This window comes from Ixodes scapularis, unplaced genomic scaffold, assembly GCF_016920785.2.
Source record: "Ixodes scapularis isolate PalLabHiFi unplaced genomic scaffold, ASM1692078v2 PGA_scaffold1__304_contigs__length_218370807, whole genome shotgun sequence".
Classification (NCBI taxonomy): domain Eukaryota; kingdom Metazoa; phylum Arthropoda; class Arachnida; order Ixodida; family Ixodidae; genus Ixodes; species Ixodes scapularis.
Genome location: NW_024609846.1, coordinates 207771158 through 207796217, shown reverse-complemented (window position 1 = coordinate 207796217; position 25060 = coordinate 207771158). Strand labels below are relative to the sequence as shown.

The 25060-nt window shown below is 45.7% G+C and overlaps 1 protein-coding gene across 1 annotated transcript in view; it reads left to right on the top strand.

The window, feature by feature from the left end:
• Positions 1–7884, top strand: part of LOC120838642 (monocarboxylate transporter 12-B-like) — a 40719-nt gene extending 32835 nt beyond the window's left edge. The window contains exon 2 of the mRNA XM_042290458.1: positions 6929–7884. Within this exon, the coding sequence (XP_042146392.1) occupies positions 6929–7884 (956 nt within the window). The remainder of the gene's footprint in view (positions 1–6928) is intronic.
• The last annotated feature ends 17176 nt before the right edge of the window (positions 7885–25060 follow it).

Below are 25060 nucleotides of genomic sequence, written 5' to 3'. Positions count from 1 at the left end.
CTTCGCGCTCCACCTGCGTATAGTTCTTCTCGGCTGCCGTGAGGGTGCGTGACGCGAAAGCTATAGACCGCTCTTCTTGGTTGTCGGCGTGTGCGAGCACCGCCCCCAGTCCGTATGCTGACGCATCACACGTAAGGCGCAGGGGCTTACCGCTATCATAAAGCGCGAAGACTGACCAGTCAATTAAAAGCAAGTTGCATTTCCGAAAACTGTTTCCGCATTCTTCTGTCCATTCCCACATTGCTTCCTTGCGTAGAAGCCGGTACCGCGGCTGGAGAACGGTTGCCGTTCCTGACAAACACTTGGCATAAAAATTTACTAATCCCAGAAAAGCTTTTAGCTCTGTCACCGAAGTGGGTGCCGGAGCTTCCGAAATAGCTTCAACTTTCTCTTTAGTCGGATGAATGCCGACTTCGTCAATCTCATGGCCCGGATAGCAAACCCGGCTTTGAAGGAATTGACATTTGTCAGCATTTACTTGAATACCATGGTGACGGAATGTTTGTAACACCTGCTTCGTGCGCTTCAAACACTCACGTTCTGTTCTTCCCGCAATAAGTACGTCGTCAAGATAGCACCACTGTACCTTCCATTCCTTTCAACAGCCGATCCATTACAGACTGGAATATGGCTGGCGCGCTAGCTACCCTAAACAGCAAGCGTTTTGAACGGAACAGACCCAGATGTGTGTTGATGGTCACTAGTTCTTGCGCCTGCTCATCCATCTCGAGTTGCAAGTACGCTTTTGACAAATCAAGCACGGTGAACATCTTGCCTTCTGCTAATGACGCGAACACATCTTCAGGCAACGGCAACGGATAGTGCGCAACTGTAATACGGGGATTAAGAGTTACGTGATAATCTCCACACAGTCTAACTGTAGTGCCGTCTTTCATTGGTACTACTACCAGAGGGGTTGCCCATTCGCTTTGTTGCACGGGGCAAATTATCCCTTTGGCTTCGAGATCAGTTCCGCCCGAGCAAGGTTGGCACCGTGACATGTCATGTCCCTTACTGAGTTTATCAATTCATCCTTTTTAGTTGCTTCAGCCACCTCCTGTGCGGTGAACGAAACTTCTGTTAGTGGTGAAAAAAAAATTATTTGCTGCTCTTCACCGGCCGTCGTTTTCAATGTAAGTCGAGATAAAGCATCTGAATATCCCGTCCTCGTCGCCATTATTGAAAGCACAAGACCAGGCTTGGTCTTGGACCAGTTTATTCTAACAACTGCAGCTCAGCTGCTGACATAAAGTACAGACACGCCCCACGGTTAGGGTTGGCATTTATATACACAATGCACAGTGCTGTCGTTCCACATCCGGCCAGCTGTAGCCCCCTGCTGGGCTACATATGCAACAGGACACATTGGCACACTGGGGTTATGACAGATACTTGAGCTGCGGGAGGTTGACACGGTGTGGTCATTATCCAATGAATCTAAGGAGGACCGCGCTTTCGTTCATTGTTGCGGAAACCCAAGAATGTGAATTTGTTTCCCACATATTCGATTTTGTGAAGGGAGAGTGGAGTGGGAAAGAGTGCTAATCTGGCACAGTTGGTATTTTCACGAATGACAATTGATGATGCGACATATGACTGAAGGAAAACAAAGGTATAATGGGGCGAACTTGTGCCCAAAACAAAACAGAAGAAGGCTATCGTAGAAGGCGGCGATGGCGGCGTAACAGCAGAATCGAGCGCTCGGGCGAGATTGACTTGTACGGCGCGGTTCATCTCCTTTTCAGCCTTCCCGGGGAGCCTAGCATATCCTTCGTTGATCGTCCTCGAACTATGCATTCTTAACATGAACAAACAAGCTAGGCGGTTCTTGAACCTTCTCGAAACTCCTACTGACATCAAGAAAGAGAAAAACGACATTTAGTGCCGGGAATTTAACCCGAGACACGTGCGTGCCAGCCAAGGAAGCTGCTGACTTGGCTACATAAGCGCGCGGTAGTATGATGACATTGCGCAAAATATCGCATAATTTAAAAATAGTGGCCAATAAATATGATTCCTATTGTATTTTCGGCTCAACCCAAAAGTCTTCACATCAGCTCCAAGTTTCGTTCAACATTCGACAACGTTACGAAAGCAGTATGCCAAAAATGCCACAATCCCCCCTTTGTTTCCTGTTCAGTCAGTGTCGTGTACAACATCTCACTGACATGTGGCAGACGTTTTGTAGTAGAGACAGTTCGGTGCTTAAATGACCACCTCTCAGAACATGACCGATTTAAAAATCAACGGTGGAGGATCATCTTTCTTTGCACTGCAGATCTTGTTTGTGTTCATCATTTTTTTTCAAGGCACGACGATTGTTGGATGAGATAAAAAAAAGTCGTAGAATTTTAGAGTCATCTATTATCAATCATTTTTGATAACACAGCGTTACCCAGCCTTCCGTTGGGCTGTCAGATGAGGAAACCTTAATTTTGGAAAGGTTATTGTGTAATATAATTGAATTGTAGTTTCAAATCATGTCATTTTGATTTGGAGTACTTGTGGGTACCCCATCTTTTAAGCGATTTGTGCTATGCCTTTAAAGTCACGGAGTTATTATATTAAGCAGGATGTCCAACTGGCTTTAGTGTGCGGTTTTAAATTGAAGCAGAAAGAAGCCAGTCTGAAATTGACTACCGGCAATGCATTTCTTAGGGAAAAAGTGAGTGCATTTTTTTCCCCGAACTTGACTATAAGAGCAAATATCACCAATAACTCGCACTCACTAGATAGCTTGGAACATTTCTCAGTCAGACAGACGGAATATTGATCAGTTACGCCGTTTCCTTTTAAAAATCATGGGAATAAAAACGGTGCTATATTGGCTTCGTACATATATTTATGTACACTGTCCGACACTGTCAGCGCTCGGCACTTTCCTGCATGGGAATTAGGTGTGAAAACAATGAAGAGCATCTCGAAAATAAAGAGAGACGTCAAGAACTACTCACAAACACACAAACACTATGCATGTAGAAGATAAGAAATGAAAGACGTTTACAACTTTCTGTAATGTCGAATTAGAGCGCAGCTCTTGAGAAGGAGGAGGCGAGGGTATGCTCCTCCTCCCCCTCCGTCCAGCCCTCCTCCTCTCCTGCTCCCGTCCCATTTAGCGGGAACTTTTTTTTTTCTCCTAAACGTAGCGGGAAAACCTTTCCGCTAAGTTTAGCGAGAAAATTTTTTCGTTAAACTTAGCGGGAAAACTTGCCGCTAAAATTAGCGGTAACATTTCGCCGCTAAATTTAGCGAAAAAACTTTCCGCGCTAAATTTTGCTGAAAAATTTTCCCGCTAACTTTAGCGGGGAAACGTCCCGTAATGCAACGCGCCCAGTTACGCCGACTGCGATGCCGCTCAAGCCATAAAGAGGCGCCTAAGAGCTGCGCTCTAAATAAAGCAAAGCCGGGTAATGAGTCCGATTTGCAATTAAAAGCTTTCGTTTCATTCCCTTTGCTGCCCATATATGGGTGAGAATATCAGTTTGCTCTAAGTTCGGAACTATTGAAAAAGCCTGAAATCTCTTACCGCCATATAAATTGAGCACCATAATAAAAAGCAAAACACCTTCTATGGTGAGCGTAATTTTACTGTTTTACGCTTTTTAACCGCTCGTAAATGGGGATCACTTAATACCCATTCACACGACCGTAAAGGTACCTTTAGCTAAGGGACCTTTATTCTCTGAGGCCAATCAATTAACGATCCTCCGCGCGTGGCGTGTGCTCACGACCAAAGAGCACGGGCTGATTCGCCGAAAGCAAAAGGACCTATGCTAAAGGTGCCTTTATGCTGACCGTGTGAATGGTGTATTAGTAGCATTTATATCGCCTGATTTATCAATATTAGTGTCATCGGGATGTTGGCGCTTGTTGAACAAGTCCTGCGTTTTTCTCGACTCTTATTTTTGCTTTGGTTCGCCGCTTGCCTTTACACACTTGCCGTGGAAAAGTGGACGGAACCCGGAATAATGGGAAGTTAAACACCGCAAACTTATGGGAAATATACTGTAACTATAACAATTCACTTTTATAAAGTTAATAAGGTCACCTACTTTTCGCTACGACTCAAGTAATAAAGGTAATTTATCTTATTCTCCGGCGAAGGGACAAAATGTTCGCGCGTTTTCTCACAGGAACAGCGGAAAAGTGGACTGGTTATTGTCTGCTGCCTTTTGGAACCGCAAGTCCTATAGACGCTAGTGTCAGCTAGACCTCTAGTGTAGGATAATATAGCTCTAAGCTCTATGTTTCAAGCTGTCTCTTTGGCGCACTCTTATTGTGGGAACCCCAGGCTAGCGGTTGTACCGCACTGGCTAAATTGCTCATCTACAGCTGGGAGACTCGTCGCCCGTTGTGGCAGACCAAGTTCTAGGCTGTATAAACATACACACAACCCAATTTTTTTTCTTATTGTGGGAACCTTTTCGGTACTTTTATCTTCTTCTTTCTTAGTGTATTATGTATCGCAGTTGCGAATCAGCCCTTCTGTGCCTTTAGTGTTCTTTTCCTTTGTTCCTGTTCTCTGTGGCCTGCTACGTTCAATACGAAATGGGAAAGCAGAGAATGGTGGGCGCGATTGCCAAAGAAGCCGCGTATGACACCAGGGATCGCAGAATGCGTTAAGGACCCCAGGCTAGTAGTCGTACTGCACTGGCAAAACGTATCATCTACAGCTTGAACCAGTGTCGCCGCCCCATAGATGCAGACCGATTTTACTGTGTGTAAGCACAAACTTTTAATTTATGATTTTTTTTAGGGGAATGGGGGGAAGGAATTGCAGATTAAAGAGGTTCACGCACCTGTAATGGCCGATTCACATGACGGACACATCTGCACGCGGATTGATCACGTGACGGAATCTCCGCTGACCGTTCATCTCCCAAGCGCATACACACGGAAGAGTTAACGAGCAGACGCAGGCCAGGACGGAGTTTTTTTTCTGTTTGCGACCCCACAGGGGTGCGGAAGGCCAACATGACAGTGTGACACCCTTGTCCAAGAGTGAAAGCGACTTTGATCCCTAGTTTCGCGGCACTACCACGAAAAAGGATCGTTCTGTCCCGCTGCTACGTACCGAGCCAGAAAAAAAACATCGTTATAAGCTTGCGCTAACCATACCCCCAACACCACTTCCCCCCGGCTTTGCTTACCCAAGGTATGGCGCAATCGTGATCCTGCTCGAGTAGGCATTGGAGCAAAAGCGATGAAGTCGTGGGCACGCGGAGAAGCGTTTGTTGATGGCTTCAAGCACCACGAGTTCGCGCACAACTCAACAGTACACCACAGCTGCCAGAAATGTCGTATTTTTTTTAACTTGAGAACTCGTTTCCGGGTATTACACTACGGAGAGTCTAAACTAAGCTTCAAAATTCAGTGAATCGCATAACAAAAACAGTAATAAAAAAGCACGTTAATGGGTACACTGAGAGAATGATGAAGTTACAAAGTTACAGTTCTTATTTTTTAAGTCTCACTGCTGATTGAAAGGCTGGAGGACGTGCAGAAAAGATCGCGGCATGAAACCTGCGACACTTCAGCGGGGCAAAGTTTGTGCAGCTTCTTTCACGCTTGCAACCAAGAATCGCGTGACAAAGCAAACTAGTGAACGGACAAAATATGAAGATACGCCGTCGTTGTTTCTGCTCCTCCGAAAACAATGGATAGCAAATTACTGGGCAATTGTGTTGCACGTGCAACGTGTGGCGTCTATGCTTTCGGCGCTCTTCATGAACTAATTTAGCGACAGGCTTCACGCGTGCCAGGGACACTATATAGAAATCCCTGGAATGGAGATACCGGCGCTAACCAGAGTTTTAAAAACGCTCGACAGGGCGTCAAGTTGCTATCTGCCGGACCCTGAGCGGATGCCCCATACGATTTCCCGCCAGATAGTACCTGTACCCACATCAATGCGTCGTGACATGCAGGCACAGGGTCTTTTATGTTATCCCTAAGACGAGTTGAAGGCGAAAGCCCAAGCACCGATGCATTAAAGACAGAAACATGATTTGAAAGGTCTCTGGTTCGACGCCAGCCGAGGGACAAGAACGAAAAGTCTTTTTGGAGGAACAAAGCACCTCCGCCGATTCTGGCACAAGTAACGCAATCTCGTGGTCCAGTGTGAAGCTTGGATTTTGATACCTTTCGTGCCTCGACGTGTTTTCGCTCCAGGACTTTGAAAGTGGACTGAACAAGGAGACATATATGGCTTCCCTAGTAAGAAATGTTGTACGTGAAAGAACTTGCTTTGTTCAATAAACGATCGTGATCGAATAAGATCGTTTAAGCGTATACAAGAACAATATAAGTCCAATACACGAGAATATGAGACCTGCTTATAACTTCGCATATAATCGTATATTGTACCTATATGTTTTATATGCTTCTTTATGCGTTTATAAGATCTTATTTGATCACATGCGTTTATTGGACGAAGCAATTTTTCTACATATAACGTTTTTACTATATTTCGCCTTAAAAAGACGCTCACTTAATAGCCTAAGCTGTCTGGGTTTGATTCCCTGCTGGCGCAAACACTTTTTCACAGCGATGTCCTCTTCGACCCCAATCAGGACCATTTAGTGTCCAGCCTCGCGGCCACGCTTTTATCCAGGCTTCACATTTGGGTTTCACAAAATTCCGAATACCTAGCCAAAAAACGTTTCACGCAAAAAGAAACTAAAAAACGCTGTACTGCTGTTCGACTAACCGCTTTTCAACTCGATTCCCCACGAAGAACCGCGATTAAAAAGGTGCTCGGCGATTTCAGTTCGCCTGTCTGCGGACGAGGCGCGGATCGCAAGAATCGGTGACGTCATAGTCACGTGATACACTGTCCGCGGACGAAAATCTTGATTTTGTTCGTCGTGTGAATCTGTCATAAAGCGTCGATTCCGAATTACTTATCACATCTCATCTCTTGTTTTAGGCGGAGCCGTGGCCGGGATATTTGTTGCCGTCAATGTGGTGTCTTGCCAGTATTTCGACAAGTGGCAAACCACGGCATGCGGCATATCCTGGGCTTCGCAATGCCTCAACGTGTTCTTCATGCCACAAGTCGCCAACTACTTCCTGCTGGAGTACGGCATGCCAGGAATGTTTCTTCTCCTGGGAGCCCTGACCTTAAACGGATTCCCTCCCACAATCTTGTTGCACAGCCCCCCATGGCTGAAGGTGCACCGCGCTCAGGGCGAAGCGCGTCCATCCAAAGTGCTGCTGGCGATGAACGAGACGGGGCCGAATTTGGCGGACAACTCGGCCGATCATTTGGACATTGAGACCAGCCAGAGTGAAGGCGAAGCGTTTGTCAACGGTATTCGTAAGGATGCGTCCAAACAAACTGAGCAGGACCCGAGCAAAGTCCTCAGTGTGAAACCGACCTCCGACCTCAAGCAAACGTTGAAGGCCTTTCTTACCCCGACATTTCTCATTGACACGCTGTCTTTCGCGGTTCAGATTTATTCAATGACGACTTTTTATTTAGTGCACATTGACCTCGCGTTGGACTATGGCATTGAAAGTGACCATTCGATTTACTTCATGCATATTTACTCCGTCGGAGACTACCTCATGAGGGTGCTGAGTGGCGTAATTGTAGACAGAGGCTGCATGTCACTGACCACAGTCATGGTGCTTGGTTTTATAGGTAATGCAGCCGGATTTGAAGCTTTGGCGTTGTCGCGTTCGTTCATCCCTTTCGTTTTCGTAACGTTATTTCTGGGTGTGAGTGGCGGTATAATGGCGGCCTTGCCAGCGCCTGTGCTCATCAGCGACTTCCGGGGGCGCTCTCTCTCGATCCTTCTCGGCGGCATGTTGTTCTTGGAAGGACTGGTGATAATGACGAGACCTTCACTAATCGGTAAGTGGCGTTCTGAATTGAACTAAATGAATGCGATACATTTAAAATATTGACTGGTACATTTCGGGACACAGGCTGTTTTATGTTTAAAACTCTAATCACACCATTTTTCTTTCCTCCCCTCGAGCACCTAGTCAACCGTAACCATCGTGGGTGGGGGTCAAATTGCTCAATTCAAAATAAATGTGGCGGCTCATTCAACGGCACGAGCAAGAAATTTCTTTGTGTGACTTTATTGTCGCCTTAGATGTAAATACCTAATCGAATTATATTCGGCCGGTCTTTTCTATTAAGATTACTGACGTTGTAAATGAAACCCTAATATTTTACCTTAACATCTACATCTAAATACCTGAGCGGTTGCTAAAATAATCTATGCTGTTATTATGGTCAATATTCAGGTAATATTATCTATTATTGTGTGTTCATATTTTTAACAAGTTCCTATTGTCACCGTATTATTTTAATAATCAGGTTCTGTCGCCCCTTTTCTATTATTGGAGCATATACATCAGCCCCATTGACAAAAGTGGCGATATTAAACAGCACTAATCATGGAAAACACCAGTTGAGAGGAAACAATATACGAAATTCAGATTACTCTAACAATTACAAGCTTTTTTTTTTTTTACTTGTCTAACGCTATCTACAATTTGTTTATAGGTTTTTTCAGGGACAACATAGGAAGTTATGACGGCCTCGTTCACACCATCGCAGCTGTGAATGGACTTCTCTCAATAGTCTGGATACTCAAGAGACATTTTCAAGGTCGAAAAGCACCAAAAATAACCGGAGGAAATATTCCCTCTGCCCCAATATAACAAAACAAAAAGGATAAAACATAAATTACACAATTGCCTTCTGTTGCGGCTTCCCTCTAATAAACCAGGAAATCTACGTCTGCGTAAATCTCACCACTGCCATATTATGGGGAGAGGAGTAAGTGACAGAACCAGGAATACGTTTTGGCCTTAAATTGCAATCTGCATCGAAGCATCTTAGCTCGCTTCGACTCCAATGTCGAGCGCCGCCGACATGACGTAGTAGAGCACGTGCGGCTTTCATTGGCACACGCTCCAGAACTTCGAATGATCAACATATGTGCGCGCTACATATTCAGTGCGCATGTGCGATTGCGCCTCTGATCGTGACGTTCTTCATATCAAGTGTGGCCGCGCAGATCCGTCGAACATTTTTATTCTTGCAGTGCCTAGATAAAAGTTGTTTTTCTAACCGGGCTCTGAAGAGGCGTGTTCGCCAGATTTTGGAGTGTATCCTAAACACTTAGCTAATAAACTAGGAGCACGAAAATATTTCTCTTGCCCAAAGTGTTTCTTTAATTTGTGTATAAATTCATTTCATGCTCTTGCCAATAAGAATAGAAGTCACTGGAATTTTCACCAATCTACCGGGTAAATCAAAGCGATCGTTGGCTTTCTGAAGAGACCGCATCGATCAGTCTATTAACGTATTCCTTGGCGGAGTCACAACCGAAAGTACGCTGCATAGGTTCTGGAGGAATGCGTCAGAGAAGGCGGCCTGGCTAGCTGCAATTTCTGAATGACTACTGGAGGGTTTCGAAATGACGCCCTTTATTTGTTCTCGACATTATGTCCCGAGGATTGTGAGGTCAGCCCAAGCGTCTCTAGAGCGTTGGGTGTTCAAATGGTACCTTGGTTGAGGCGGGATGTCGTTCAGACAAACTTCCCGCAGCAGGTCACATCACGCGAAGCAAAACGTCCAAGGCCAGAGGTAAGTTTACCAAACATAGATAACTTATCCGATTCCTTGACTCCCCGATCATCCTAGCTGCTACAGGGTGCCGAGGGCCGCCATGTTTTCCGAAGAAGGATAAAAACATCAGGAAGCGACATCACTTCCAGACTCCGATTTTTGATATTTGCGTGAAATTCGCGATTGCGCTTAAAAAATTTGTTACGAATGTCGTTATAAATAATATAGACATGCAGCTTACGAAAATTCTAAATTTTATAATCGACTACGTCACAAATAAAAAGAAGCGAAGAGATGAGAAGAGGGAGAGAAGTGTGCCAAAAGTAAAAAGACGCGCTCCCTCGTGAGAAATTTGTTTTGCCCGTTGTGCTATCTTTAGTGTGTTTATGCCTACAACTTGCATCGTTTTAAACAATAAAAAAGCAGGGTAAGGCGAAATTAAAAAAAAAAGAAAAAAAGGATATATATATATTTTTTTTTAGAGATTTGGAACTCCTAGTCTTTCCTGGACCATTCTGACTGTGTCATTTGCGCGTGCGCTATTTATCTATCCGAAGAATGACCTTTTCCGAAACCTAGGAGGTGTTTGACCACGCCTCCTTTTACACCTATGCATGATCTGTACCTCTCCTATGCCGTAAAAAAAATCAGTAAAAAAACCGCAGGTTTTTTTAGGTTTAGCGGAATGGTTATTGCTCGTCCGGCAACAGCAAAAGTCTGACTGCCTTTACGTTTTTAGCTTGATGAATCCTCATACAAAGCCGGTATCACTCGCGACGCGCGTTCTTTTGCTTCTGCTTTGGAGTGCTTCCACGAGTAAGGTAATTTATTGTTTACTATGAGACTGGATTTTCAATGTTAAACAAATGACGAAAACGAAAAAGTTATTTTAAAAGCGTCGCTTCCAGGGTAATCGGCCTAAGTCGATTCCTCATGCCGCTGAGTCCCCGCAACGCATTCCGACGCCAGATGCAGCGGCCAGCTCCCGTGCGTCTTCTTCGAGGCTGTCGCACTTGGCCGCACGCATGGAGGAGCTTAAGGCAAGCGTTAGTGACTGCGACTATGAACTGATCGACATCGACCTTCTGTCCTTTGCTGTCGCCGAAAGCTGGGTGCGTGAAGTGTGCGATCGGGACTTGCAACTTTAAAAACGCAGCACAAAGAGCTGGCGTCGCCTGCACCTACTTTCTGAACTGCGAAAAGTGCTGTTCGACCTATCGATTTGAGACAGCAAGACGGACAACTTCGGGCCTCTACTTCGGGTCTCCGTTTGGTGTTTCACCAGGATTCTTCACATCGACGAAAGTAATCCCTGGAGAAGGGGAACAAGAGGGACAAAGGACAAACATAAATCTCCAAACACAGCTAGGTGACTGGTGAGCGACCGAAAAAATCCGCCTGGTCCGGGTATCGAACCCGGGACCTCTCCATTACAAGTAGAACGCTCCACTTGTAATGGAGAGGTCCCGGGTTCGATACCCGGACCAGGCGGATTTTTTCGGTCGCTCACCAGTCACCAAGCTGTGTTTGTAGATTTATGTTTATCCTTTGTCCCTCTTGTTCCCCTTCTCCAGGGATTACTTTCGTCATTCTTGTCCAGCTCGCTTGCACCTTTGCATTTAAATGCATCATAATTATAATTCTTCACCATGCAGAGCTTGCGGGACGCTGACCGGCGACAACTATACTTTGAAGGCTACACAGCTCGTCAGAAAAAAGGCCCGCAAAGCAACGTGACCTCGGGGGGTCACGTGGTCTTGGGGGGGGGGGGGGGTCACGTGACCTTGGGGTTACCTTGGTTACGCCGACGGCGACGGCGACAGCAACGCCGACGCCGCTCAAGCCGGAAACGGGCGCCCAAGAGCTGCGCTCTAAAAGGCCCGCAAAGCAAGGCAGCAAACAAAAAAAAGAAACATTGACTGTGGAGATGAAAACCTGGCTGGTGGCTAGTGAACTGATACATCAGCATGCATTTTTAGAGTGCTAGTTTGTAATAAAGTGCCTTTTTTTTATTTCAAAGTCAATTATCTCAAAACATCAATGTTCTCGACGTTTGACACTTTTTCTCTGAAACCATAAAAGCTAGAAGCATTATTTTTTCCACTACGAAGACAACACAAGAGAAAGTCTGCTGAACTAGAATTATGGTAATTGATTAAGGCAATTTTGTTTGACGAGCTGCTTATTGTTCATTTTGACATTAAAATTGGGAGGGTCCAGTAAAAACAAAAGCAAAAAAGAACTAAATTATATATAACAATAATGCTAGTTCAGTAAAGAAAACATAGAAAGCTGAACACAATGATACCAACATGAATCTTCTAACCCTAGCAGATCCCAAGAAAAAACTCACATACATAGGCTAAAACAAATAAGAAGTATAGGGCCTACCCTCCCTTTTAACATCCATCGGTGAACATATAAAATAAAATTTTCCGTTATTATATGTTTGTTTATGCAGCGTTTTAAGGGAGTTCCCAACTCTCCTCCTTCGCTCATTTTGGTGTCCTGGACTTGGCAGAAGAAATAAAGATACACAAAAGCCTGTGTTGTCTGTTTTTCTTCAAGGTCTTTCATTTTTGTAAATTAGAAACCAACACGTTCAACCATCTACATCATAGCAGTTTATGACATTTGAGTCATTTTAATAGTTTATTAAAAGACGCGTCAAAGGGGTGTCAGAAATACGGGACAGATTCTCGAGATTCGGGGCGGGTGGTCACCGAGGCTCCTGCTCTTTACCGGCACCACATATATACAAGAAGGTGCTGATAAGGTTTAGCTTTCCAAAGAAGGAAACAAGCTAGAGGCCTGTATTCGATACTTCATTTAACATACTCCCCCTTGAAGACAACACACTTCTGATATCGATGCCCTGTAGTTGTTTCTAATTCTTCAATATAAAAGCAGGATTATTGAGCTGGAAACCATGCATCTGCAGCAGAGGTGGCATCTTTTAAGCAAAAACTGTTGGTTACTTTCAGACTTCTTTTTTGAAATTCGAAAAATATGGCAGTCAGATTGGGCTCATTCTGGAAAATAGGCCGGGTGTTTCAACACTCTGAAGCATAAATCAACCAATTTCAGTTTTTTGAGGCGGCAGTCTGGGACTAGGCGTTGTCCTGTGAAAAAACAGAAAGCCTTCGCCAAGCTTCCCGCACCGTTTGGAGATTAGCAGTTGCTTTAATTTGTCAAATAGCAATGTGTACTAGCTTGCGGTAATATTGGTTCATTTTTTAACCAATGCACTAGAAGCATTCTGTTATTATCCCAAAAGACATATGCCACAACTTGAACTGCCTACTTCTGTGACCGAAAATATTTGGGACGCGGAGAGCCGCTGTGTCTCCACTCCTTAGATTGTTCTTTTATCTCAGGATGATATAAATGAATCCATGCTTCATCCATGGTTAAGTCTGCGAGAGAAAGTCCTGCGCATTCTGGCGAAAATGGTCAAGAATTGCCTGAGAACCAACCACGCTATCACGCTTCAGATCAGCATTCAACTGTTATGGCACCCACTTTGCTAATAGCTTCCTCATGCCCAGAACTTTTTGATGATGAAGCCAACACGTTCTCTTGACATACCTAGTATCTATGCTGTTCATTTGGCAAACATTCGCTGATCTTCCAAAATCAGGCTGTGCAGTGCCTCCACATTTTTCGGGACACTGGCGACTGGGAGCCTTCCTGGGCTTCTAAACTCGTCAAACACAAAGTTGGGGCCGAGGTTGACGGAGCGCACTGATTGGCCTACTACGACGATGACTTTGCGCTTTTTTCGCCGACGTCCAATCAGCGCGTTCCGCGAACTTTCGGCTCCAACTTTGTGTTTGACGAGTTTAGGGCCCCTGGATGGTCCTCGTGTTTCATGATCAAATGACCCGTCCTGAACCGAGCAACCTAGTTAATCACTGGGGCATGGCAGGGGCACTTGTCACCTAGAGTGATCGACATGGTGTTGGATATGTCCTTGGTTATCTTGCCTTACAGTAAAAAAAAAAAGAAAACATTCTTCACAGACGTTGTCTTCTTCAAAGGTATAGGGCCTACCTTTTATAAAAGGTACCAGATTTCATGTGAAACAGGCATCGATTGTCTACTTAGCGTGGAACTGGACAAAGGTAAAGTATTCTCAGCACTCTGTTGTAGAAAGCTGTAGATGGCACTTTTCTATGTTACCTTTTTAAGGCGAGCGCGGGACTCATTTTGGGCACGAGTGCTGAGTCAGCGTTCGACTGAGCGCGGATTCAGGGATCAATAAAGAATTAGAATTGAATTGAATTGAAGTGACTGACACACGCGGTCAATCTCTCCGAACACGAGTCCCAGCTGAGTGCTGACGGAGCTCTCGCGTCCGATTTGTGACCGTGCTAGCCCTTAGTCGGTGATGCAGAAGCTGGAACACTGCGGCTTCTTATCCGATTGTTTTCTCTCTACCCCGATCTGACTCTCCTCTTCCCTCTCAATTCCACAGCTTCTACAGTTAATCGCATTTTCAAGGTAATTTGTTAGGCCCGCAGTCGTGTATTGGATCATCATTCGCCATGCAAACATACATTTTATGCGTAAGAAGCGAGTCAGGATGGAGCCGACCCTACTGAAGAAACCTGTACAAATGTATACCGGCCTGTACCGGTCCACACCGGAGTCCTGTATTCTCATATCGGTAACCGGTAGCTCTGTACCGGCGACCTGTAACCACGTACTGGCGAAGCCGATACGCCGTACCGGCTGCCAATACCATGTACAGGCGGCCGGTAAACACGTACGGGCACAGCCGGTAGGCCACACCGGTAACCGGTAACCACGTACCGGCGAAGCCGATACGCCGTACCGGTTGCCCATATCATGTACAGGCGGCGAGTGAACACGTACAGGCGAAGCCGGTACGCCACACTGGTGGGCCGTAATAACGTACCGGTGGCCAGTAATCGATGCGTGGCTAACAGCAACCACGTATCGGAGCGACCGGTAACGCCTCAAGCCCGGTTCAAACAGACCCGGACTGCGAACCCGGGCGCCGAAACCCGTAGCGACGTCAGCGCTCCCTCCGTACGGGTGGTGACGTAATTACGGCTTCCGGCACCCGGATTGAAGAGGTGAAATTTTTTCAACTTTCTCCTGCCCGGGTCGTGACGTAGGTTTCCGTATTTTCTCCGCGGCCAATCAGCGCGGCGCGCTTCCCTCCTCCGCCCTTCTCGCCACCGGCGTTCACGTGGTTCCGCGTGCGAATGCCTCAGTCGCTCCGTGCTTGCTTGCAAGGAAAGCTCCGGCGATGAACTTCCCGCCCGTCTCCGACGCGAGGAAAGCAGCTCGCTCAAGCTGCAAAGAAGAGTGCCGCTGCGTTTGACGTACACGAGAAAGTCTATGGATTAGTTCAGCGGTATCCCTGGATCTATGACAGGTATCGTAGCGACCACAAGGACCGGGACAAGTGAAAGAACTCGATACTGCTTTTAATAATTTATGGACACGGTTTCAAAGACACGGGAGGTGGTTGCAACCCGATGAAACGGCATCTTCAATGCAAATATGAGTGGCCGTTTGTAGAGGCAGGCAGTGGTTGGCTTGCTGGCTGCAAAGAGACCGGAAAGGTAGTGGGATGTTGTTAATAAGCAAATGTGCTAAGCTTCCAGCTTTTAGGGCATGCTTGTTCACTACAAATATAATGAAGCAACTCAATTGTTCATCTTTTTTTTTTATACACAATGTTTTACCAGCCTCGGGCACTCTGCGACCGACAAAATCTCCTCCCCCCGAAACAAAATCCTGGCTACGTGCCTAGCTGCAACCATTGTGCGTGCGAGCTACATCTGACACTTAAAAGGTTAAAAAGGTCAACGACACTGGTACGCGCTGTAGACCAGTTTTTAGGCAGTACTGTACGACCGCTAGCCTAGGGTCTTTAACACCCGTCACGCAGTAGTGAAACACGAACTTCTGCTGGTACGATGCTCATCCAGATCGAAACGGGCAGGTGTGGGGATTTAACCCAATATCCCTGGGTTCTGCAGCGCGAGCTTTCGTGCAGAAAGCTTATAAGCACACATCCTAGCTAGCACAAAGGGCAAGGAAGCACAACGGGCTTCCCTCATACATGCACTCAAAGGAGCACAACACCGTGACCAGATTTTGTGGACCGAAAGAGTGTGTCGTACGAGCTGCACATGTGCATGCTATTGCTATATATTTTTTTTTGTAGCACAGACGCAGTAAAATTTGACAAGCATGTGACTGTTACAAAAGCTGCTCTCGTCATCCTGCCGCGTTAAAAATGATATAAACGTGCTTTCACTGCGGGAGCGCACGCTCCAGGTGAGTATTCCAGCGAGCGACGCGCGGGCCCATCTGGAACGCCACTTGATATATAACATGAAAATTATCTAAAATAAAAAGCAGCACACCCTACCTTGCTCGTGACATGCGGAAGCACTCAAAGAATTCCCGGTCGTCGGGGTCTTCAAACATCTGTCTCAGAACACTGTAGGACTGTAGTCTCACGATGGTGGCATACTCGTCAAGCATTTTTCGAGGCTTCAGGAGCTCGCGGACGGCCTTTCGCTTCTTCTTTTTCTTCACGTTCCGTAGGTACTGCTCACGCGCAGCCGCGAAAGTAGTCAGCCGACGCCAGGGGTGCTATGTTGCGTTTTTTGCACTCCCAGGAGACTTGGAAGAGGGAAGTGACGTCAACGACTAGAGCAAATGCAGATTGAATGTTGACAGAAGAAAACAAAATCAACATCCAATCTGCATTTGCTGCGTTGTTGACGTCACTTCCCTCTTCCTAGTCTCCTGGGAGTGCAAAAAGCGCAGCATAGCCCCCCTGGTGATAGTTCTTGCATTTGTGACGCACCTCACTACACAAAGGTTCATAAGTGAGGCAATTCGAGCTTCGTAGCCGGGATCCTGCCGAGACGACGCCATCACGAAACAAAGCGAGTGCCGCGGTGCCGCAGGTGCCGCTCTAGACGAAGCGCGCCGCGCGCCCGGGCTACAGGCACCATACCCGGGCGCCCGGGCTGCCCGGGCGACGACCCGGCTTGACGACAGCCGCTGATTGGTTGCCTGGGGAGCCGCCGTGACGTCACTCCCGTATACGGAGACCCGCGCCGCGCGCCGTTCAAACCAAACCGTGACGTCAGCGCCCGTAAGCGGGAGCCGGAAGTGATTACGTCAGTACGGGTTCCGGCTCCCAGGTTCCGTATTCCGAGTCTGTTTGAACCGCGCTTTACCGGCGCCGGCACTTAAACCGGCGGTCGGTAACCTTGTACAGGCTCTACCGGTATACACAATAGACCGACCTCACTAAGCGTTGGGCGCATGCGTAAAGCCGCCATAACTTTAGTTCACGGGAGGCAGAGGGCCGTGAAGGCGAGGGCTCGTGCCTTCTCGTGCTCTGCACGCGAAGAGCTCCAGCGAGGTTGTCGCACGTGCCCAAAGACCAAAGTTCCCTCGCTGCATTGCGGCAGCGGTGGCGTAGTCAAACTGGCCGGTGAGATCGGTCTATTTAACGCGACCAGAAATTATCAGACCTCGACGGGAACGCGCTCACCGCGAAACTAAACTGTGATATTTTTTTCAATGAAGAATTTTAATCAGAAAATCACATATTAGGTCATTTCAATTTAACAGTTTCAGCTATCAAACTCAACCATTGTATGATATGCATATTTAAAGTCATAAAAAAAGAAAACCAAATCCATGGGAAGCGAGGCCGAGATAAACGAGAATTTGCTTCATAGTTTTGAGCCCAGTACCGCGGTAGTTTCGGTTTCGGTTTATTGACGTCGGATTGGATTGGATTTCGTAGCTGCAAGCCAGAGTGCAGAAAAACAACCAATGACGGACAAACAATGTTTTTCTTAACAATAAATAAACTTAACATGGTAAGTTTCTATGCTTTTAAAGGTTCTAAAACTATTTTGAGTAATAATAGTACTAATATAAACTAAGGCAGATCTTCAATCCAATTCAATCCTTACGTACCAGCGCCGCTGGCCAGCCGGCCAGTGCCAGCCAGTGCTCTGAACCAAAGCCATCTCGATCGGTGTGTATCGGTGTTGATATGTACTAAGCGAAAGCCTGTACGTGATTTATATTGATGGCGCGAAGGCAATAGTCACCGTGAACCGTATCAAGAAGTTCAAACCGGCGAGCGTTGGCGACTTCGACCCCGACGTGCCGAAGAGCGTCTACTGGGAGGCTGTTGGAGCGTGCGCCGGGGAATGGTAAGTTGTTTTCTACGCATCAGGGGCTCGAAGCACAACGTTTACTGCAAACCGTTAATAGGGAGTTTTTGTAGATCGTATTCGCTGTCCCCCAACGCCCTCCGCTACTCGCTATATACCCGGAACTCTACAGTCAAGGCTATTGGCGGGCAAGCGCATCTTCGTTGCGGAGGGGGAAACGCGGTCTACGAACACTTCCTAATGTTCGCCAGCCCCCGAGTTTTTGCAAATTCCACGCGTCCAAAAATTAGCGAAATTTAAGGACACGTCGAAAGCGGACATTTCGTGGACCCCGTTCCGGCGTCCCCCGTTCCGGCGTCTAAAATTCGCGAAATGTGGTGGGCACGAATATGTCCTTGCGCCCGATTTGTGAAGAACTGGGCGGCAAGAGCAAAGGGTTTCACGTTGTTTAACTACAGGGCTCTCCAGATGGTAGCCACGACAATCAAAATAAATCGCAACAAATCGGCTTTGTAAGCTCGACAAATTTACCACATAAGTTCGACTAGCTGGTGCATTTAATGTGTAAAAATATCGAAAAAAATAATTTTTGAAACAAGGGTTATAGCGCAGGCTAGCTGGTGAACGGTCATATTTATAAACCCCGATACAAGGGGGGAAAGGGAGACGAACACGACGACTTTGAGATGTAATTCAGTGTGCATGTTTTGTTTTACAGAGACACGAGCTGAGCTGGTTGCTGCTTTGAAAAAGAAGCACGTGGCCATCCCTATGGTATTGAACTCAAGGTTCGAGGTTTATGTGTGCCTTTAGGCTGTTTTTCTTACCTCATCTTCGACTCTGTTCAGAAGGAGGGGGTTCGTCTTTTGTTTCCCTTTTTCAAATCAGCAGCATACTTCACTTCCGTTACCAGTGGGCAGTAATTGTGGGTAAAATTGAACGGTTAGGCTAAAGAATATCTTGCATTTTGTTCGCTTCATGAGTAATTGTGTCCATTCATTATGGCTGGTCAGGACTATTTGTACAGACACTTTTTAAATTGCTTGCTATTGTGGTACACAGATCCGGTGGGTAGATACGCTCTATGAAAGTGGACCACAAGCCGTAATTTAACACACAAAGTGCCGCAGCTTGGCCACTCCTGGTCTCAACTGCGCTGTGGCCGCAGTTGTCCCTCATCAATTTCAAGAGACACTCTCCTGCTTGTTTCTCGACAGCATTAAATCTGAGTTCGTGTTCAAAATTCCGTGTTCAAAATTCAAAATGATCGATCATTTTAAATTTTGAACACGGTACAGTTTTCTTGGACTCGCGGGGCATTAAATGCCCCCACGAGTCACCGATGGGTTTCCGTAGTTCCGTTTATTTCCATCATAAGCCTCGAAAGGCATTCTAGAATTGCTGCAGTCACTGCAGCTCTAACGGTAAAATCTTTACAATTGCAACATCGTATAAAAACAAAGAAATGCTAGTAATGTGTTATAGAAATAACTGGCTAGGGCTTAAGAGCCGAATTCATGTGGCTCTGGAAGAGGAAGGCTTTATGAGCTCAAACAAGTTAAAAGTAACGCCTGGCTCCAGTGGAGAGGTCCTGCACCCGGGACCTCTCCACTGGAAATAGGGAGATCCCGGCCGGGTTCGATATCCGAACCAGGCGGATTTTTTCGGTCGCGCACCAGTCACCGAGCTGTGTCTGGAGATTTGTCTTGGTTTTTCGTACCACTTCTTCCCCTTTTCCAGGGATTATTTTCGTCAATATATAGCTTCTCGAGCATTAAAAACCCACGGTAACTCTTAAGGCGATAAAAGAAAAAGATATTCCTTTGAAGAGTCGCAATTTTTTTTTTATCACAATCTTGAAAAACCCATTTTTAATTTGAGCCTTCGTAATCAAGTGTCAGGCTAGATTGTGTTTCAGAAGACTCGTATAATTCTGTAATTTTTTTTTCTTTCGCATCATTTTATTGGCAAGGCGTGCTGCTTCACTTTTGTGGGGTGCAATTCCAGGCACTTTTAGGGCCACTAAAGGGGCAAACTCGTCGGCACTTCCAATGGTTTTCAGTTCTGACGATCTAAAGTTGTGCAAGTATGCTTGGAGCTCGAGGATTGCCCCCCCCCCTCCCCCCGTCCCCAGTCGCACGCACTTTTACCGTATCCTGGAGCTGAAAAAAGATCGCGGTAGACCTAAGCATTCCTTGTGAGTTGTGAATGCGAAAGCTTGCAAGCCGATCCCCATCCGTTCCCTTTTTCGTCTGCTGCGTACTTTTCGTCGCCGGTCAGCGCGCGTGCTCCTCGGAGCAAGGTGAGCTTGGACGCTCCGTGCCCATGGGAGCAACGGCGTGCTCATGGACACGCAGCGCCATAAGGTAAGCGGTCGTGGAAACTGACGGAGCGCAGCGGCCAGTAGGAGCCCCGTCAACGCTCGTCAGCCAATGGAACCGAAGGAAGCTAGATGCCATTTTCGCGCTTCAAACTGATGATGTCAGCTCGCTCCATGAGACAGTTAATGCTTTCGCATTAAAAATAAATTTGGTCACATCTTGTCTTTTCCCATGTGGTACAGTTGAAACCTCTTCTGGATATGACTAGCCGTCTCGTCGGAGATGTGGACAAGTTTAGTAAATATCGGAATGTTTCCCTCCAGCCACTCTCACCTGTACGCACAGCGAACAGGGAGTGTGCTGTATCGTGCACCATGTCTTCGCTGAGGACTCCGAAGCTGTAGATTTTGCACTCCGTTGTAGCGATACAGATGAAGATAGACACAATTCGGTTCTTTCAATGAAAGCCCTGTACCGCTCGCGGAAGAATGATGCTCCAGTTTTCTGCAAAATCAAAATGCAATACGATAGTACGAGTCTTGAGATGCGACTTTCTTGAGCTTATAGCAAGCCGCTGAGCATTTCGGAGGAATTAATGGGAGAAGTACTTTGTTACGCAATCTTCGAAATCACTAAAAATGCGTTATATTTCATTTGATTCATTAACAGTTGGTCAAAATTTTGCAAAGATATCTCGATTTCATCGTCTTCCTTGATTAACAACGATGTCGGGATTGAACCATCTGCTTTTGAACACACTTTGTAGGTCAGCAAAACGCACACCTCAGTTGGGTTAGAACACAGGCCTCCTTAATGTCTTCGAGACTGAATTCTCGGCCGCCTCGTTTGATATTCATGCCAGGTAAAGAGACAGCTTCTCTCTCTCTTGGTTTTAGTAAACAGTGTCTAACAACCTAAGAGGAGGTAACGATATGTGAACCTGCCAGCGAAGCAAAACGAGAGGAAAAGGCTGCCGCTATCCCCGGCTGCGTCACAGCAGCTTTAGCTCGGGTAGTGCCTCCTGGTAATCACGGGTTCTATACAGGTTCTTCCTTTCTATCTAAAATTGGATGCGACACTCATAGAGTTAAAAAGGGTGGTGGGATGTCCATGTCCCGCTCGGCTCGTGGATTGCACTTGCGTTACCACTCTACGTCGAAGGAAAAGAGCCAATGCGGCTTATGAGAACTTTGAAGCTACTTATCTCTCAACAAAATAAAGGAAATACTAAAAAAATCTAAAATTAGGGAAGACGCGCACATTGCAGACAATCGAATGCAAGCGCCGAAGCGGCGCGATGCTATCAAAACTGAAAATTGTATGATAAAATAGAAAGCGCTCAAAAAAGAAAAAAAAGAAGAAAAAAAAAGAGGAAAACAAGGACGAAAGGGAGGACACGTAGGACAGACAAGCGCTGTCGTACCTGTCCTCTTTTTTTGTCCTTGTACGTGGAGGAAGCGTATGTGTCCTCTCTTTTTGTCCTTGTTTTTTGCGCGATTTCTATTTTATCATGAACTGCTGCCAACTAGCCCAACTTTCATCCCTGCTAATAATTTCACCCCGTATCACTCTACGAGGTTGGGAACGTACGTTCAGTTTCGGAAACATAGAAGTGGCAATAGTAAAAACGGAATCGGGAGGTTTCAGCAAACCTAGCTTAGCTATTGTTCAAAGGAAGTTGTTTGGAAAAAGAAAAACGAATTACGCACGGGTATTGACTTGCTCGGTGAGCCGTCGCTTTGAAACGTTTGTCCCCACAAGTGCTCCACTGTCTGACGGAAACCTGATCAAAGGCTCTAGATGTTTCTCAATCTCATACGACAACGCTTAAACATTATTTAAGACAGTTCCGATTTTTGTAGTTCACTAAGTAACCATACTGAACGCGCAGACGAACCACTTATCATACTATACTATAAATACTATCAATGCACAAGTTTTACCGAGCTGTGTGTGGACTAAAAACCAATAAAAATATGATTATGTTACACGAATAACTAATATTTAAGTAATAGCGATGGATTAAGGGGATATGCGTCGTAAAATGGAGGCACAGAAATGTCTTCTCTTCAAACGCACTGCTTAATATGACGAAACCATATATGTGAAATACCATTCTATTGTATATATAAAAACACATAAAACGTTTCGTATATAAAAATCGTTTAAATGACATCGAAATTTGTATATTTAGCTTTTTTTCTCAAGTATACATTTTACAAACTATATAAACTATACTTAAAATAAGATTATCATAATTTGCAAATAGGCTTCGATACAAACTTTTTTTTATACATATATTTCCTATGCCATAAATTATTATACATCGAATGCCAACTCACTTCAAACTTGGTCAATTATTCGCAACTCCAGAGAGGGGGGGGGGGGGGGTAGTTCCAAGATGGGGGAAGAGCCGGAGATATATATTTCGTGCGCCTGCACGCTGACACAGGTCAGTGGGCTTAAATTTAATTATCTGGCTACAAATCTGAAACGGTCAGGATTGGAGCGTCTCACACGTGGCACAGATGTCGAGGTAAGTTAGGAAAAAGAGCATATTGTTTTATGAGAAACTGGGGAAACATAGATTAATTTGTGAGGTTTTCTGGAAGGCGAGCGTGTTTTGGGCGCCAGTTCAAACACGCTCGCCTTTTGCTGTACGTGGCGAAATATTTTTGGGTGGTGAAAATACCGTGGTATTTGCGCTGCGCCTAGTAACCAGTGCTCTGAAACGTGAGCCGCACGTGATGATCGTCGAAATCCGGTAGAGCAGCGTTCACACTATGAATATCTCTCTGTCATACGCACACAGCTCACTGCACATCGTCACGGTTTTAGTTGATCGCAACACGTGATCAACTTGTGCCATGGTTTCTAATAGGCAGTTTTAACATGGCGCAGCCGCAGGCTACTGTACGGTGGGGCATTCCGACCAGAGGTTCGCACTGCACATTTGAAGCATGATTTTCAACGCGCCCCAGGGAGTGTTGTTGTGCGTGTACGGCATACCTTTCGCTAACGCTATGCAAAAACTACATAATGCGTGTTCGAGGGTTTTTTGCATTGCTCTTTCAAAACAAATATTCAAATATACAATAAAGTACACCGGTGTACCGTGTTATTCGCATCGTCGAGACCCGCCTCGCCAAAACTGCCCGTTCTCAGCACACCTCAGGATCGGCTGACAGACGCGCTTAAAACTGCTTCGAGCATTTCTTTATTTGCCTTTGTAATTAACACGCAGGTATGCGTGGTCTGTCTGTTGGAAGTGCTTGGAGAAAACAGTTATGTGTCTTGTAACGGGCTTTAAGCCCGTTACAAGAAATATAACAGGCATCAATACGAACCTATTTCTATTGTCTATCGCTCGATACACCTCCGCGCGAGCGGCCCTCTCCTGCTTTGTTCATAGACTAAACATTTCGCACATCGTAAACAAGAGCTGCACTACTAACCGGAGATTTCGCCGTCACATTGGGCACATATTGTGCTGGCGACCGCGGGACCAGAAGTCCGCAGTGTATACCATCTACTTAATCTCTCTACCAAAATGAGACATCCCTGCCCCTTTGTCCAGCGCTTTGCGAAGCGGACCACAATAATTTATATTTTAACGCACTCGTTTCTTTTTTGTAAAATCTGCATGATGCGCGAACACGCGACCAGAACAGCATCGCCGAGGCCGGCAGAACCTGCCATGGTTACCGCCGCCGTTCCCGCTCCTCTGGTTCTTCGTTCGTCCGCGAGAGGGCGAGCGGCGGGCTGGAGTTGCGAAACGTCAAAGGTCGAAAATTTTTAATTCCATAAAACAAAAATAAAAACACGTTTCTAGATTCTAGAAAAAATTTCGAAGTTTAAAAAAAAGTTATAATTGTTGCGGGAAAAAATAATCTGTTGCGAAACTCCAAAATATGTAACCAATGAAAACTGCAAAAATCGGAAAACCTGCCTTGTGCCGAATCAAAGCCAAAACTCAGGAACAACAAATTTTCCGTAGTTCTGATTTGCAGTTTTGTTCTAGTCACAGGTTTTCTACCGACAATTTTTTTTTTTTCGAGTTTGTTGAAGACTCATTTTTTTTTTCTCGCACGATTCGAGATGAAATTACCTTTATTTGTATTATTCAGTAACTCTTGTCATATTATTGTGGAAACTGCCTTTTTTCAAAACTTAGTATAGAGCGTATACTCCAATACCTGAACAAACATAACTTTACGCAAGGTAGATATTATTTTAGAAATAAGGTTGTTCTAAAGACACTCTTCAAACGGACTGAACGCCACAGCTGCCAGTTCACGCACCATAGATCGGAACACGTGTACAAAACCGGAGGATGCAGCTGCAGAGAAGGCTATTTCTGTCCCAAATTCAGGTGTTCGTCAGTACCCGACGTACTCGCAAACATTTGGGTTAAAAAAATCTACGAATTGCCACTTTAAAGCGGTGGCAAGTTAAAAAAAAAAAGAAATTAGCGCAAGTTTACACACAACACAAAACGACAACAACAACAAACAAAAAACCGTAGTTCACCACCGGCCATTGATCGGGCTAGTGCACCGTCGTGAATTGCAGATAGCTACAGCTAGCTAGAAAATTGAGGGGTTGTCATATTTATTAGGCCTCTCCTCGCCAAAAAAGAAGTTAAAGGGACACTGACACGGTAGTTATGTTCGCCGAGGTTTTTAGTTGTACATGACATATGAGAGCCAAACTACCCGGAACAGAAGTTTTGGGCTCGAAATTCGTCTTTTTTCCGCCCGAAAACTGCCGATTGAAAACTTTCCGATTTGGGTCGCGCTTACTCTTTTCTACGTGATCACGGGTCGTTTTCTAAGGTTTAGACACAACCACCAAATTTAATCAGTCGTGGGTTATTCAAGGCACACACTCAATATTAAAAATAGGAAAAAAATATGAAACCCATTTTTTGTGGCTGCTAAAAACTGCAAATACGT